Source organism: Arachis duranensis, chromosome 9, assembly GCF_000817695.3.
Source record: "Arachis duranensis cultivar V14167 chromosome 9, aradu.V14167.gnm2.J7QH, whole genome shotgun sequence".
NCBI classification, from domain to species: domain Eukaryota; kingdom Viridiplantae; phylum Streptophyta; class Magnoliopsida; order Fabales; family Fabaceae; genus Arachis; species Arachis duranensis.
Genome location: NC_029780.3, coordinates 56,272,671 through 56,273,813, shown reverse-complemented (window position 1 = coordinate 56,273,813; position 1,143 = coordinate 56,272,671). Strand labels below are relative to the sequence as shown.

General features: G+C 36.7%; 1 protein-coding gene across 1 annotated transcript; it reads right to left on the bottom strand.

Moving 5' to 3' along the window:
• Positions 1–254: 254 nt before the first annotated feature.
• On the bottom strand, positions 255–986 carry LOC127741557 (secreted RxLR effector protein 161-like). Its single transcript, XM_052254283.1, has one exon. It carries the CDS (start codon positions 984–986, stop codon positions 255–257), a length of 732 nt encoding a protein of 243 aa, XP_052110243.1.
• Between the last annotated feature and the right edge of the window lie 157 nt (positions 987–1,143).

Here is a 1,143-nt window from a genome sequence, read left to right as displayed (position 1 = left end):
TCGTGTTTGCATCGATGCAATAGGCTTTGCATCGATGCACATAGCACGTTGTGTGCTTTGCATCGATGCAAAGCTTGGTTGCATCGATGCAACATGCATCATTTTGCCCAAAATCACCAAATTTTCATCCTTTGGTGGTTCTTTCTTCAATCCTTTGAGTTCCATCATGTATATACTCACTTAAACCATTATAAACTTCAATTTGTTGATCCTCCATTATTTATAATCTTCAAATTCTTCAATCTACCTCAAGATTAATCAACATGGTCTCTTATGAAGTGATGTCTAATCTCAATATGCTTGGTTCTTGAATGTTGAACCGGATTCTTGGTTAAATTTATTGCACTAGTATTATCACATTTGATAGGAATGTGATCAAGCATGAGTCCATAGTCCATAATTTGTTGTTTCATCCATAAAATTTGGGCGCAACAATTACCGGCGGCTACATACTTGGCTTCGGCGGTAGACAAGGCTACACTTACTTGTTTCTTACTATACCATGAAACAAGAGAGTTTCCTAGTAAGTGACAAGTGCCGCTAGTGCTTTTCCTATCCAATTTGCAACCGGCAAAATCAGAATCGGAATAACCAATCAAATCACAAGTGGATCCTTTCGGATACCACAATCCAACATTTAATATTCCTATGAGATACTTCATAATCCTTTTCACCGCACTTAAGTGAGATTCCTTAGGATTAGCTTGGTATCTCGCACACATGCATACACTAAACATGATATCTGGCTTACTTGCCGTTAGATAAAGTAATGATCCTATCATGCCTCTATACTTCTTTACATCTATGATTTTACCTTGTTCATCTTTGTCAAGGTAGCAAGTAGTGCTCATTGGTGTTTCCATTGCCTTAGCATTGTCCATTCCAAATCTTTTGAGCAATTCCTTGCAATATTTGGTTTGGATAACGAAAGTTCCTTCTTTTCCTTGTTTGATTTGAAGACCAAGGAAGAAGTTGAGTTCGCCCATCATGGACATTTCAAATTCACTTTGCATGAGGTTTGAGAAAAACTTGCAAAGTGATTCGTTAGTTGAACCAAATATTATGTCATCGACATAAACTTGTACCAAAAGGATATTTTTGTTTTCAATCAAGATAAATAAAGTTGTATCAACCTTCCCTCTT